General features: G+C 28.7%; 1 protein-coding gene across 5 annotated transcripts in view; it reads left to right on the top strand.

The window, feature by feature from the left end:
- FER (tyrosine-protein kinase Fer) overlaps positions 1–13,097 on the top strand; it is a 304,551-nt gene that overhangs the window by 229,121 nt on the left and 62,333 nt on the right. For all 5 annotated transcript variants that reach the window (XM_075374734.1, XM_075374737.1, XM_075374735.1 and 2 more), the window contains one exon: positions 1,490–1,685. In XM_075374734.1, the coding sequence (XP_075230849.1) occupies positions 1,490–1,685 (196 nt within the window). The remainder of the gene's footprint in view (positions 1–1,489; positions 1,686–13,097) is intronic.

Genomic DNA, 13,097 nt, shown 5'->3' with positions numbered 1-13,097 from the left:
TTGTGAGGTGACTGAAAAAATGTTTAAGTTTTTTTTTTTTAAAGACTATATAATTTAGTCCAATTTGTTACAAAAGTTTAAATCTTAATTTAATATTTATATTCATATTTTTGTTCCTTGTATCGATTAAATTTATTGTGTATTTGATACATTCACTGCTATATTTCACTGACTTAAGGGACTATAATATTTGTGCTATTAACGTTGATATAGCGTAATTATTACCTTGCTCAGGATATCTGAACCTGTAAAAAAGATGTCCTGACTGATTCATAATCAACACCCTGAAAACACTTCAGAAGATAAATTGATGAAAATTTGTATATACATTCTTTATACGGTGTAAGTGCACAATAAGGAAGGATATTTGAAATTTCAAATTTTAAGGGTTTAAGTGGAGTAACATTGAATTTTACTATTTTTTTAATTTGTCAGTCACAAATGAAGATATCAACTTGATTTTTGGTGTGTCTAATTTTCATGCAAATATCTAAAAACAGATTTCTAGATTTTTCAAAATTAAACCTTGAAAGGGGTGAAGAAAAGTAAAATGTTTTTAAAGAATGATTGCAAATTTTCCCCATTTACAATTATACTAAATGAGATATTCGATTGATTTTGGCTTGAAAATGCATCTTGCTTATTATTTGACATGACTTCTGAATTACTACCTAATACACATTTAATGTGGTAGGTTTCTGATGTGCATTTTTTGCTACTACGATGTAATAAATTGGCTTTAATTTTAAAACTGCAGGTGGATTTTTGTTTTATTTGTATTGAAATTTGAAATATAATTATAAGAATATTTCTTAATTGTTATAATTTTTTTATTTAATTGCAATAAATTGTATCCCTTGATTGTGTTTTATTCCTGTTCTTACACCACATCCTATTTATTTCTTCAGTTTTGCGCAAAAGCTTAACTTTAAGTAAAATGTGTAAAAATTCTATTTTGGACATACTTTCCTAATATTTAAATATATTCTTTGATAATATCATTAATGCTTTATAAACCATTGTATTAGTATTTTTTACACCTTTGGTTTTACAAGGATACAGAAAAAATTAACAGCAAAATGTTAACTACTTGATTAGTATTTTATATTGCTGATTTATTTGTTAAGCTCTTGCTGAACTTAACATAACTAATGCTTTTTAATTTTGGTGTGGTTTGGATGTATTAGTTCTGAATGTACATCTTTTATTTAACTAGCAAAATAGTTATTAACTGTTAATTTATGTTGTGTAGGTAAAGCAGTTAGCTAGTATACCTTAATTTCTGGAAAACTAATCATCTGTAGCCTTTCCTAGACTACATAGAATAGCTCGTAATTATTTTGGATTAGTCAATCCATGTTTTAGGTTGATGACCATACATATGTAAATCTTTCTTATATAACATATAGATATTGAAAATTTTGATTGAAATCAATATATTATAAAAATAAATAAATATAGTTTTTGTTTTATTTTTTTATTGTTTTAGCTGGGCGAGGTGGTCGTAAATTGGATGATGTTAGAGATAAATATCAAAGGGCATGTCGTAAATTACATCTTGTACATAATGAATATGTCCTTCTACTAGCTGAGGCGGAAGAACATGAAAGAGATTTTCGAACTGTTTTACTACCTACATTATTACATCAACATCAGACTGTTTTAGAAGGATTTATTGTTTCATGGTACATTTTTTTTTTAAAGTAATTTTGTAGATTTATAAAATTTTTATGGTGATTGTGTTAATAAAAAGTGTGTATCCTAACCTTTATATTCATTCCTCCCTATCCTCCTTACTTTTGTTTCTTTTCTGTCTTTCCTCTTTTTCAATTTTATAAAAATTCCATTAAGTTGGCTTCTTAATGGAAAAGTTTTATTTCATAGCCTGTCATGTATGTTTTTCCTTTTTAAAAATAATTTTTTTTTTTCTTAATTAATTTACAGTTAATAGATATGTTCTTGATAAAAAATGTAGAAATAATGAATCAAAAAGGGTTTCCTTGCCACTTAATATCAGTTGTGGAGAATTTGTATGATGATTTCATGGCTTTTGTTTAGTTAGTTAACCAGTTGATAGCATCTATCTTTAACAATAAAGTAATGTAGCATGTTTCAAACACTTTTTAATAACTACATAAGCAGGATTCTGGAACAATGGAAAATGAAAGTGGATACAGGAGTGCAGGAGTTAAATTACAGGTTGAATTCCTTGTTGTTTGGAAATAAATAAGTAGTAATTTCAGAAAACAACGATGATTTGCAGAGAGCAATTTTTACCTTAGAAACGTTTTGCTGTAAATACAAGATGAAAATGTCTACTTTGAAATTGAAGACAATGGCTTTTTTTTAGGTAAGAATCCAATTAGTTAGGACAAAGATTGTCATAAATAACACTACATTGGAATAAGTTTCACATTTTGCTTACTTTGGATGTAATGTGTTAGTTTTCAAAGATGAAGATATTTTAAACAAGCTTACAAGTGTTTAGCTATTTGTATAATTGTTCACAGAACTTTAAAGAATAAAGTAAGGAAGCTAGTAAGAATGAAATCCTTTATAACACTTGCCACATCTGCATTATTATTATTTGATAGTGAGACCTGGGTCACAATAAAAAGAGAGATTTCTTTAATAAAGTCAGCAGAAATGAGGTTTTCAAGAGCCGCAGTTGGATACACTAATTTGGAGAGGAAGTGGAAATAAAGAAGTAATAAGTCTCTAACAGAGGATACTTCCGCTGTTAGAGAGCATGAAGCTGTATAAATCCAAATGGTGAATGCCGGAAGAAATTCTGCAATGTAGATCAGATGGAAGGAGAGTTAGAGGAAAAAAGATGGGTACATAATCTATGTGTGAAGCGGAGAAGATGAAGTTACATTTCTGACTGCATTTTGGCAGTTGGCTTTGTCCAGTTTATACTGATACAGTTCCAGCCTACTTACTAATGTAAACCTTGGTTTTTCCAAAAAATATTTATCCATTATTAAATTGGAATTTAGTTATTGTTTACTTTACTTGTTAATAAGTTAGATATGCTGACTTTATTTGTTAAATGATAGAAATTCAATAAGCAGTTTATTTTTCTAATAAAACATGTTTCAAATTAAGTTTGTCATAGATAATCAGCACTTTAATGTATTTTTCAATTTGTTTTCATTATGTATTCTTGTAATGGTTTGTAAAAATTGAGGATTTTAGTCATTTGCTTTATGCAATTTTCATTATCTTGAAATCAATTTCAGTTCCATACAGAAAATTATGAAAATGAGTGATTACAAGTTTTTTTTTCAGTATTATATAAATAACTATTTACTTAATATTGAAAAAAAAACTGGTGTGTCAGTCTTTAATTTTGTTTTTACATAAGAACTGATTATTGACTTATTTAAAAAAATAACAAAAAAACTAATTATGTATACCATTTATACTAACTATATTTTATGAAAAGGAGGAAAAAGACAAGTCTTACTTGTCATTTTATATATTTACACACACACATACACACACACACACACATATATATATATATATACACTGCTATTAAAAAAAATGTTAATTACATTTTATTGTGTTATCTGCTTTACTTAATAGTAGGTTTATTTTTTTGCAATTTATTTTTCTGCTTACAATATTTTCAATAGGCTGTCCCTGGAACACTTCAATTCTTTATTCTTTAAAAAAATGTCATTTGTAAGAAAATATTTAATTTTTTTAATTTTTGCTAATTATTATTAATTGTTTCAAATTTTTTTCTCTGTATTGTTAAATATAAGTACCTAAACATTTTTTTTTTTGGTTTAAAATCTGTTCGTCTATCTATTCCAAGCAACTATTATTACATATTATGTTTTTGTTTTATTGTTGTTTTTTTTGTTAGGATTTGAATGCCATGAACGTATCAACTAACCCTGAAAAATGTTCTCTGTATCATTTTTTATTAAAAAAATGGTTTTGTTAATAATAACAATAATAATTATTCTTCAAATATCTCAGATGTTGTTAATAATAAAAGGTATAATGTTATTTTACCAACTTTCTTATAAGAGGTGTTAAAATAATCTTATTTTTATTCTCTGATTTTGTTGAATACATATAGTTGATCATCCAAGGTTGAATGTAAGTTGACTGAAAAGTAAAACTTCAAGTGTTGAAAAAATTATTATTATTTTTTTAAAATTAATAGTGTAAGAAAATGTAAGAAAAAATTTTGTTGAAAAATTTTAGTTTTATTAGACTAAAAATAATATATATATATATTTTTTTTAATTTGCCTGATTTTACCCAAAAATTATTTTTGGGATGTTAAGTTGCAGCATAACATCAAACATCAACAACCTAAACTACATTGTCTCACCTTTGCTTGTTCAAGTCAATTCAATAGAATGACATTGTATGTCTTGTAAGTCTATTGTTATCTATAAAAATGTGTTTATATCTATTTTAGAGGCAAAATGTTTTAATATTATTGGCTAAATAAAATTTCAGAATCTTAGAAACTCTATAATCTTAGACTCTTTGAACTATTCTTTATTTTTATTGTATTCTTTTAACTTATAATATTTCTAAGTATTTTCTGTTGATAATCAGTTCAGGTTATTTGAAATTAAGAGAATATTAAATTAAATTCTAAGTTGGTTTTCCTCTTTTTATTAACCGTTTTTGTACATTATACATAAATGTAATGGATAGGATTTTTCAACAAGATTAAGAGCCATGGGTTTAGGTGGGATTTAACTTATAGTTATTATCTTTGTTATATTGATAAAATAGATTTACTGAGCGTGTGCACATCTATGTGTAAGAAAGATTGTAACCTTATGGAAGAATGTTTCCTTCTTATGTTGCTGGTTTAATTAAGGAGAAATGAGTTACACAATGCAGCAGAGAATATTCCTTGTTTCCCAATACATCAGATGTGCCATCTATGTCAAACCCAGAATGCCTTCACAGAAAAGAATGGTGTGGATGCACCAAACAAGTCCTCAATCAAGCAGCTGTACGACAAGTTCCAAGGGACATGGAATGTGACAGATGCAGCCAAAAGTGGTTGACCGAAAGTGGTAAAAACAGAAAATTGATTGACGTGTAAGCTGCATATTCTGTTAGTCCCAAGAAGTCTGTGCAACGCCTATCTAGCCAGTCTGGTCTCTTTGTTAGTGGTGTCTACACTGCATTCCACAAGTGTTTAAAGATGAATCTGTACAGAATTCGTATTGTTCACAAGTTGTTACCTGTGGACAACAGAAAATGTGTAGCTTTCTGTCAGTGATTCAAGGCATTTGTAACACTAGATGGGGAAGAACCCGTTGATTGGTTTTGATCCAACAAGGCATTCCACCTTGATGGATACTTAATGTACAGAATTCCAGCATTTGGTGTATGAAAAATCCACATCAGCTGCATGAGTCTCCTCTGCACGAATAAAAAAATGGGTGTTTGGTGTGCAATTTCACAATTTGTAAACGTTATACCTGCAGACCAGCTAGATTATCTGTGGTTTCAGTGGGACAATGCTACAGCTTATAGAACCAACAACACTGTGACTTTCCTGGATCATTATTTTCTTGGATAAGTGATTTCGAAGGGGTTGTGGCCCCCCTTGGTCTCCTGATTACTCCCTGCTGACATTTTCTTGCGGGGATACCTTAAAGATGCTGTTTATGAAACTCATCCTCACACCATTCCCGAACTGCAGAGCGAAATTGAACAATGTGTCGCTGTAATTCCTCAACAAGCATTATAACATGTGTTTAAGAGCATGTAACGTTATAATCAATATGTGAATAGAATAATGAAACCACTTTCAACAACTACTGTAACTGTCTCATTTTTCCTAAGGTTTGTCACTTTTTGAACACTCTTTATATTTATAGTTTATTGCATGGTTATTTTTTTATTATAATACAGTATATTATTTATAGTTTCACAATTCTGATTGATAGTGTACTTTTTATCTTTGATAAATTTCTTTTAATTAGTTTTTAAATATAATTTTTAATTTATTAACTTTAACCTGTACAACAGTTTAGACTAGAGGTGATTGATATTGGCATTGATTATACATAAAACATTTTCGTGAATTAGCTTATTAGAATTTTTATTTTGAAGAATAAGGTGTCTTATAATTACTAAAGAACTTTCTTTTATTTTTTGATGTTCATAGACTTCAGCTGTATATATAATTTTTTTTTTTAATTTTATTTATTTTTGTAGATCTAGATAAAAAACTGTTAAAAGTTTTAGTGATGAAAGGAAAAAAAAATATTATAAACACAAGGCTGGTCAAGGTAAATTCCTGAACTTTTTAAATACAAAATATTCTACTTACCTTAGAAGTTATTTGGCCTTGTAACTTTCAAAGTAATATTCTCCACTTCGAATTCATTAGTCTTAACTTTCTTTCAAAACATTTAATTCATGACACCGTGCAATTCTAATAGTAAACTTTCCTTTATTTAATTGGTTGACTCAAAATGTTGCCCTTTCAGCAGTATTTGTAGTTTTTGGAATAAAACTGAAAGATTAATATTAATGTGTCCATGAACATATTATCTACATATGGAATATCTTAACCTTCAAGCATTGAGACTTTTTTTTGATAGCCTCACGATATTTCATTACTAATATCAATATAATGATATTCCTTGATCACTGTATTGCTATTTGTAAGAAAATCATGGTGAACAATGCCTTTAGAATTAAAGAAAAACTATCAGAATGACTTTAAAATTTGAACACACTCATCTTCCTTAGATGTGATGACCCTTTTAATATCCTTTATGATGATTGAGCTTTTGTTTCAACATTGTGTCCATAAACCCATGTCTTATATCCAGCAATAGTTTTTTTTTAATAATTTTTCACCCCTGTTTGCAATTAATGACTAATTTTAGGTAAACAGATTTTAAAAGAAATTTAAACACATAATTACACAAGAAATGGACACAAGTAAGTTTGTGGAAGTCCATAGAACTACATTGTTTGATTGTAAGCTATCTTATTTATTTGATGGAGAATTAGCATGTTATGGCAGAAGAAAACAAAACTAAAAACATTCAAACATTTTGTAAAAAGTTAGCAACAGTTTGATTGAAAAGAATTTTACTCATTGGATAAACATCTTTTGCTTCCCAATGATTAGTAATTTAGGAAGACCTAGGTTTAGAATTAGCTTTAATTTTAACTTCTGATTCACTCTAATTTTTTGATTTCTGGCCATTTTGTACTGAATCAGTAGGGGATGGTAATACAATTGATTGTGTTTGATGCTATTTTTAATTCTTTCTGTTTTACACAAATCTTTTAATTTCAGTTTATTTCCAATTCACATATGCATTCTAATTTTTATCTTTGCAATTTTTATTCTGTCCACATTCCCCTACAACCAGACTAATTAATCCTGGATTCTTTATTACCTAGCAAAATAAAGTTGTTATTTCTTTTACAAAATTCTTCTATAAACTTTTCTATTTTTTTATTTAATTTAAAAAATTTCATTTCATAAAGAGAAAAAAATGTTTAAGGTTATCTAGTAACACCATCTTTTAAAAGCCTTTATGCTTCTATTTCATTGTTTTGTTGTCATTAAAATGGTTCTCTTTACTTAAATATTAAAAAAAAAATTCTTCCTTGAACCTAAATTTATATTTGATGCTAGCAGTTATTTTGTTCATGAAATACTTTTTTATTCATTTTTTATAGATTTATGTGTTGATAATAAAATTCCTCTGTTTAGCAACTGTAAAAAAATGTATAAATTAAATGAAGGCATAACTCTGAGTATCATAAAAATATAAAAATCTGTGTAATTTTTTTCTATTAAATAATGTGTTATTGAATTAATTATATTTTAACTGAGGTGCACTAAGAATTATTCTAATTGCATACAGTGAGATCAGGCAAAGCCTGAAATGAATTAGCAATTCTAATTTTGTCTAGTGTTAATTATAACAGTCTGCAGATTGCTCGCCTATCCTTGATTGGTGTTATTATGCTTTGATGGCAACATATTTATTTATTGTATCTGTTCTCTTTTGTTTCCATTTGCTATTAAACAATTCACTAATGTGAAGAAGCATTACATTATCAGTTATTATTAGAGTAAACTATGCAAAACAGATGTTTCCCATTTATTTCTATAATTAAAACCATGCAATGTAAATTGTTTAAAGCCGAGGACAGAGGAGCACCTAATGGTATCTGATTTATACCTACTGCATGAAATCAGATTCTTGGCTATAAAAGAGTGCAGTTATTTATGTTTGAAAAAGTATTCACTTGTAATCAATTTCAAAATAAATGGAGGAGTTCTCAATTCAATCTTCTTCCAACATTTTATATATTCTAGCCAAATACAATGATTCTGGATTTTTTTTAAATTTTGTTGATTAAGTTCCTCTGGCGATCCTGTGTTAAGTTTTTTTTCACATAACTGGAAGATTTTTAAAAACAAATCATTACTTAGACCCTTAAGATGATATGAAGTTTTTGCTTGTTTTTATCACTGTTTTGTGTTAATTTTTACCATCTTAAGAATATTTAGTCTAATATCATTCTCATATTAAAATTGTTTTTTAAAAAAATAGTGAAATTGTTTTTTAATTTGCCTAAATAAATATGTAAAAGTTGTTTTAGACCTATATTTACATACATTGTCATTGAATGGCTTTGATGGCACATGACACTTTAGAATCTTATAGTAGCCCTGAGAAGAGTTGTTTGAGGTTTTTTTAGTGATGGCCCTGAAAAGGGCCTTTTGGGTGTTTGGGAGGTAGCCCTGAGAAGGACTGTCGGGTTCTCTCCAGTGATGTCAGTTTGGCTGCAGTTGAGGATTTGCAGCTCATCTACTGGAATTGGACTGAGCTTTCCCTCAGCAGCAGTTGTGCCCCCTTTACTGCATGGCAGTGTTGGGTCGCTGACAGTCGTCTTCTGCCGGTTTGGCTGAGAAGGTTCTCTAGCAATTCCACGCTGGGTTGGCTTCTGCTGGTGGGCCTGCCACCCAGGGTGCTTGAAGCCTGGAAAGCTAGGGTGGGAAAGGTACAATTTACGTCCAGTGACTCCCTTGGCGGGCTGGCCAGACCTGCTGCTGTGGCGGGATGTTGGCATCCATCGGGAGGTCCCATATTTGGTTGGCCAGGGAACATCTTCTTGTTCTGATCCTGGTGGAGGTTGGCAATGGAATGCTTTCACTGTGCCATTCAGCCTTTTTTTTATAGCCGCCTGTGAGTTGTGGCCAAAAGAAAGCCAAATTTCCACCAACATCAATCTGCTAGCATCTTGCTCACCGACAGTAAGCATAGCATGTAGCATATATTTTAAGTTATAAGAATAATACATATTCCTACACTATAGGGAGCCTCAGTTCATGATCAGTAGTAGTCTGTGTTTTTGTATGTTTCTTAACGTTCCTTTTCCTATTTTGTCATGATGTCCATTTCAGATACTTGTATTTCTTGTAAATGGCTTTTTTTTAAAATACAAATACTGCTTTTATAAGACTACCCTTACTTAATGGTTAAATAAAATTACAAAATAAAGTAAAAGAATAAATAATAAAAAAGGCAACTACAATAGTATGGTAGAGCGGCAACAGAAGAATGAAGAAACAAATTAGATAAATTATGTTTCCTTACCAAAGAAAGATATTTACAATAAAAAAAACCTCCCAAAAAGAGTCAAACTTACACATTATGCCACAGGGTGAGACGAATAGTAATATACAGAAGTGAAAGTTACTTCTTACTAACTGGAACTGTTAAATAAAATAGAGACAAAATTGAAAACAATCGGATAAACCCAAAGAAAATAACAGAAAGATATAAATTAAAATCCAACCAAGAACTGTAAGAAGAAATAGAGGATATTGAAAAAGTGATAAAATGAGAGACTGAGGCTTGAAGGACTAAAGACTGAGGTTTCCGGGGCATGTGCACAGAATGGATTAAATAAGCAAATATTTATTAAGCTCTGGGAACAAAAGAGCAACTATGGATACAACAAATGAAAAAAGGATTATAGAACCTAGGGATTCAAGAACAGGAAATGAACGATAGAAAGTTATTGAAACAAAAAATCCATGAAGTTGAGTTTGAAATGGTGAGGAAGGAAACGAATCACAGTAAAATGAAATGGTCGAAAGAGAGTAAGACTAATCATACGGAAAGAATGAAAAATATTGGGAGAAAGAAAAAGAAATGAGATGAATAATATTTGCATGGTCCACAGTTGGTGTAACAGAAAACAAAACCTAAAAATGTACTAAAAAGTAAACAAATAATTGTAATTTTTATTTTAGTTTTTTAATTTTGAATTTTTTGAAACCAACTTTTTTACTTAAGTTGGACCAAATTAAGGGTCAGTTACTAACCTTTTTATGCTGTCTTCAACATTTTAAGAAAAGTAATAGGTTAAGTTCAACAAATTAATTATTTTAAACCTTTTAGTTCATTTTTAAAATTAGTTATAAGTTTAATTTATTTGGGTTGTTAGTTAATGATTTTATGCTGATGTAGATTTATTTCTGTTTTTGAGATTGTAACAGTAGAATTTTAATTATTTAATTTTAATCTTAATTATATATATTTATTGAGTTAATTAATGAAAACTAGAAAAACATAAATAAAATTCATTTTTGTTAATAAGACAACCAGACCAAACCAAATGGAAAATGATACATCCTCTATTTTCCAACATTTCAAACTGAATTTTTTGATATATTTGTGTAGGATTTACTTTTTTGTCCATAAGAATGACAGTTGCAGGTAATTTTTATAAAATTATTTAAATAGTTTATTTTTCTTTATTTCAAAGCACGTTCTCATTTTAAAAATATTGATCAATGTGACTCATATTAATGCAAAGCCAATTTTTGGTATAACAATCCATTAATGAAAAAAGTTATCAGAAGTTTATAAAGAATATACTAATGAAAATATTGGGGGGGAAAAACAAGCACATAAAGAATAAAAGAGTATAAGGGCAGTTGAAGTATACAAGGTAATACTTGAGGAACAGAAAAAAAGATACAGATGAATTCTGTTTAAAAAAGAGAACACAAGAAAGATATAAGGGAAAAGATTCCCTGTAATAAAAAAAATTCAAGATTTTTGTTTTTGATCTTGAAGAATACATTAGTGGATTGATCCTTACAGTAGGTGCATTAAACCAACTCTCAGTAGAGTTCAAAAGGAAGATGTTCTGTATTACCTAAAACTTTTATTTTATACTTATTTCCCTTGTTCTTTTTTAATATAATTCCAGTTTTAATAATATCAGGATCATAAAGTTTTCCTGGTTGTATGCCAAAAATTAAAAAAAAAAGTAGGATACTGCTTTAGGAATTTGAACTCTGACTTTAAAGATTAAAATTCAGAAATTCAATGTTCTATCTCCTACGTTTGGTTTGTATGGTTTTAGAAAAAGTGATATTTTTATTATATTAAGAATACTTAATTTATGCAAGATATATTTTTATCATCTCCTAAGAATTGACCATTCTAAAGAAGAAAACTTTTGATAATATCAATATTTTAAGCCACATCCCTTATCTATGAGTAAATAAATAATTCTTTATTCTTACTGAAACATTATAATGTAATTATTATTAGATCACATCAATATAAAATAAATTGTAACTGTAAGAATAAATTATAAGAAAAAGATGTAATTAAAGTCTATATTGATTATTTAAATACAAATTCTTGAAATAATGATAAGGTTTTATTAATTTTTAATTAATAAATTTAAACTTATTATTAATTAATTTTCTTAAAATTATTTTAAATACATTTATGTATTTGTTGAACAAGATATGAATAATTTTTTTTTTTTTTAATTAGCATTGTTTAAAAATTCATCAACAAATATTGTATCCATAAAAGAAAGTAGTTTAATTGTATTTTAAATACAAGTAAACTGGTGAGAAGATATTTCAGTTTTAGATTTAGGTAGATTTTTGCAGAAATTTATTAAAAATAGCAACAGAAGTATATGGCTCTAAGCTGAAGTATTGCGTTGAGTTCAGTTCTGTTGATGGTTTAGTAAAAAAGAAAAATCATGCCTAAAATGTAATTATAAGAGACTACTGTGGATGCACTCCTGTATGGATTATTTTGAACAATCGAAGATTGTACATCATAATGATGGAAATGATTCGTCCACCAGAGACATTTCATAAAAAAGTCATTGATTTACTAGCTGTGAGTACTGTGGCGCCATCTTGTTTGAACCAACTGTGATTGATTTATGCTTCTGTTAACTGACTAATGAAGTTTGTTAAAACAGTACAATAAACACTATTAAAAGTATTTTTTAAAAAAAGATTGGACTCACAATAAACATTCTACTCACACCAACTCAGACTCCAATTTTCACTTCAGGTAAAGATTGTTCGTGTAATTCATGAGAGTCAGTTGTTGATCACAGTTGTGTATTTTGAGACTTAATATACCCTCCCAGATGAAACAACACTTCATCTATAAAAAACGTAATGTCAAGGATACCTATGGAATTTTGTTCAATAAAACGTTTAAACCATTGACAGTAATTTAGTCTTTTGCCATGATCTGTAAGTTTAAGTTCTTGAACACACACTTTGTAAAAAGTTTCACTTTGAACACTTTGTAGATGAAAAGTGTCAGTTCTTTATGTAGGATAACAAGTAGGATAACTTTGTAGAGGAAAAGTGTCATTTCTTTTCTTATAGCTTTACAAGTCAGATATCTTGCTGCTGTACTAACTTACACATTGACTTTGAAGGACTTTCGGGCCATAGCATCCGATATATCAAGAATTTTCTGTTTGTTTAGTTTAGGTGGTCTTCCACTTCGATTAGCATCTTCGATAGAGCCTGCTGCCCGATATTTTTCAATAAGAGTTCAAACTGCATTGTGGGAGAAACAAGAATATCTGGATACTTTTCAGAAAACTTGTGCTTCATTAAATCAGTAAACTTATCACTTTTACGAAAGTTGTGTTTGTGAACGAGAAAAATGTGTTCTTCTACCGAAAGAACCATTATGTTTCTCGCAACTATTGATTCTGATTAACAAAATAAAGCATGCTCAATTACAATTCAACAACCAACATTTTGGTATACT

This window comes from Lycorma delicatula, chromosome 9, assembly GCF_047948215.1.
Source record: "Lycorma delicatula isolate Av1 chromosome 9, ASM4794821v1, whole genome shotgun sequence".
NCBI classification, from domain to species: domain Eukaryota; kingdom Metazoa; phylum Arthropoda; class Insecta; order Hemiptera; family Fulgoridae; genus Lycorma; species Lycorma delicatula.
Note: the sequence above shows the minus strand (reverse complement) of the source record. Positions and strands in the feature narration are given on the sequence as shown.